We start from the raw sequence: 3,251 nt of genomic DNA, 5'->3' as shown, positions 1-3,251 counted from the left end.
TGAGAGGAAAAGAGATGTTTAAAAACATGGAAAGAAGTACTAAAACACTCAAGAAGGAGAGAGGAAGCCGCAAAGCAGTTGCCACCTCAGAGGGGCAGTATCACTTCCCTTCCCCACTCCTCCCCGCTCGGGTGCCCACTGCCCCCTTCCCCATCCCACGCGCCCCTGCAAGGTCCTGCTTCCGTTGGAGGCCACCCCCAGACACCAGTCCCTCCATCTGCCAGGGCTCTCCCTGCCCCGGGCTGGGCAATGGCGTTGGTCCCACTGCAGCTCTGCTTTTATTCCCTATTGCCTTTATTCCCTGTTTGCTCCGGCCGTGCCGGTGCTACCCCCGGCCCCGTGCCCCTGTGCCAAGGAGCCCCCAGCAGAACCCCCTGTGCCGCCAGGGCCAGGCTCAAGGCAGTGCAGTTCGCTCAGTGTCATTGCAAACATGCTGTAAACCAGCACTTAACACGCTTTTTCAGGGAAAAAAAATGATTCCTCTTGTGTTGCACCGAGCGTTCGAGCCTGCTGTGAGTCAGGAGGGCGTTTAACATCAGGGAATTCATGTTTTTCTTTCGTTTGAAATCCTAAAGCTTTTAAGTACTGGATGTATAACTATTATTAAATTAAAAACAGGCACTAAATTCAGCCCTAGGATAACATTATCGAAGCCTGTGAAATTGTACAAGAGGTAAATTTGACATAAAATGTATTTACAGTGTGTTAATAATCAGTTAAATGAAAGGCTGGTGATAAAGCTGTAGTTTTCAGCAGGTAATTCCCAGATTCACAGACAAATAGATGGATTGTGAAGATTCCAGCACTAGTTGCTGTATTTTTATTCCTTTTTTGCCAGTTGCTCCAGATTCTCTTTGACATCACAGTCAGCAAAAGTGAAAGAAAGAGACTTTTTCTCTCAGGTTGCCAGGACAGATCCTTAGCTTCAGGGTTTCGAAGTCCCTGGGTTGGAAGCTGTGAAATGACCAATTATTAGTGCAGGGCAGGAGGAGGAGAGGATGTGAGCGGGGACCTGAGAAACCTGCTGGGAAACCGTGGTTAACGAAAGGGAAAAACCGCAAGGAAGGGGCGCTGATAGCGAGGCCACTGGCAGACGCGACACTGAGTGTCGCAGGTTCATTGAGATCCTCCTCTACACGACTTGTGGTTTGATTCCCTTCTCGGCTGGGACAGCATCACGCCCCTGTGGCAGCACCAGTGATTAAGGGACTGCCCAACGTGTCCCTTTCTAGCACCTTCCCTGGAGTCACTCATAAATTTGCCAAACAGGGGCTCTCTGGGCTGCCGCTTCCCAGGGCAGGCGGCTGCCTGGAGCTGACCGCTCCGCCCCTGTGCCTCGGGCAGAATGATCCGGCTGTTGCTGACAGCTTAGCTGGAAAAAATGCATTGCCTCAGCCACGAGAAAATTCCTGGTGGGAGTCTCACTGGAGCAGGTCTGGTCAGTCGGGTGCCAGACAGTGGGATTAGGATTGTTGAGCTTCTGCTTAGAAAGAGGAGACGGAACGTCCATCCAGGAAAGCGATGCGAAAAGGGCGTTTGTTCGTATTGCAGAATCGTATTGCAATAGGGAAGATCAGCTCAGTGGCGCGCTCTTGGCTCCGGCACACAAATGCATTTTTGAATTACAAGATCACGCAGCAGATTCAGCAGGGGCCACAATGCGGAGCACTGGTGTTCCTGTAACCCGGGCTGCATGCGTGGTTTGTGCAATGAAGAGTGTAATGATGTTGAAATACTGGGTTCAGGCTGGACGGGGCTCTGAGCAACCTGGTCTAGTGGAAGGTGTCCCTGGCCATGGCAGGGGGTTTGCAGTAGGTGATCTTTAAGGTCCCTTCAACTGAAACTAGTCTGTGAATCTAAGATTAGAATAATTCCTGGCAGGATAAGGCTGCTGTCCTTTGAAACTGGAGGTGACAGCACCCAACCCAACAGAGGTTTCACCTTGTCAGTGTTCAGGGCATGAATAGTCCTGTCCTCTGCCAGCCAAATTTGTCTCGGACGTGTTCCGTGGAGTTTTTCCCTCTTGCATTTCACCCCACTGGCTGTTCAGTGCAGTTGCAAACACCGCACTCTTACTCTTCCCCTTCGCACAAGGACCAAGCGATGGTTCAAATAATCACACCCAAACCTGCAGTGGTGCCAGGCAGCTCTTCGCGCTGACTGGTGAATGCCGTGGCTTGTCCAAGAAGATGCACGTCCCTGAGATCTGTCCTGCTGCTAATGGTTTGGTGGGCCAGCAATTCCATACAAACGTGACAGGCAAGTTGCGGTGTGTAGTGGTGGTTGATAGATAATCTCTGGTGAGCCACAGACCTTAAAGACATGGGATGTACGACTGAAAATAGCCCCACAACAAAATGCAATATTTGAGGGTTTATTTAATTGGGTGCGTATTGATCCATCGTAACTCCTCACAGAGAAGTGAACTCATCCCTGCTTATTTTGCGTGGCTGGACAAACAAGATGCTCTTTGCTAATGGCCAAGTAAAAAATGCTTTAAACCCTGTTTTCAACATTTTCTTCAGAGCTTGTTTGCAGAACCTTTGTCCATACACAGCAATTCTGTGCAAGTCCTGAAGGCCCTGTGGGAGAAGACGCAGCTCAAGGGGACGCACAGTTTTGAGACTGCCATGATCCAGTCCACGTTTCCGCACCAAAAGGTAAGCTGTTTTTCCTCAGGAAAAAAAAGAGAGAAGAACTTTGCCCTGACTCTTAGCACAAAGACCTTTACGATAGCTACAGCATCTTTGCTGTGCTCACCTCGGCAGGGGGAAAACAAACCCCCTTTCCCTGCCCCTTCCCCTTCTTTGCTTTATCTCTCGAGCCTTCCGAGCATTAGCGCTTTCTGCCGTGCCAAGCCCACTCCTCCTGGTCGGCTGCCCGGGGTCCGCAGTGCCTGCCTCCTGCCTGCCTTTGGTAGGAAGCGCTCCGCTGGGGGGCGGTTCAGAAGCATTCTCCAGCCACCGGAGTTCTCCCCTCTGCCGAGGGTCCACAGTGTGGTTTTGCGCTCTGCTTTGAAAGGTCTCCAGGCGTGTTCTCCACCCCTTCCTACACCCTTCATGTGGATTGTTCCTGACGTGATGACAACTAGCAATGCTACGTATGGATTTTCTTTTCCTGTGCAGTTCAAATGCAGATGAGCTGCTCTGTGGACTGTTTGGCAGCCCTTGGAAATTCACCTAGTTAAACCCAGATGGGGATTGTGGAAATGATCTCGTGCACAGGCACCGTTAATTACCCCTATCACTTTA

General features: G+C 50.8%; 1 protein-coding gene across 2 annotated transcripts in view; it reads left to right on the top strand.

Annotated features, from left to right (window-relative positions):
- The window catches only part of VEPH1 (ventricular zone expressed PH domain-containing 1), a 65,037-nt gene that overhangs the window by 45,539 nt on the left and 16,247 nt on the right, over positions 1-3,251 (top strand). The window contains exon 10 of one of the 2 annotated variants that reach the window (XM_010144908.1): positions 2,526-2,660. The exons of the other annotated variant lie outside the window; for it this stretch is intronic. Within the exon in view, the coding sequence (XP_010143210.1) occupies positions 2,526-2,660 (135 nt within the window). The remainder of the gene's footprint in view (positions 1-2,525; positions 2,661-3,251) is intronic. 2 annotated transcript variants of the gene reach the window in all.

Source organism: Buceros rhinoceros, unplaced genomic scaffold (genome assembly GCF_000710305.1).
Source record: "Buceros rhinoceros silvestris isolate BGI_N320 unplaced genomic scaffold, ASM71030v1 scaffold7051, whole genome shotgun sequence".
NCBI classification, from domain to species: domain Eukaryota; kingdom Metazoa; phylum Chordata; class Aves; order Bucerotiformes; family Bucerotidae; genus Buceros; species Buceros rhinoceros.
This window is presented reverse-complemented; position numbering and strand designations above follow the sequence as displayed.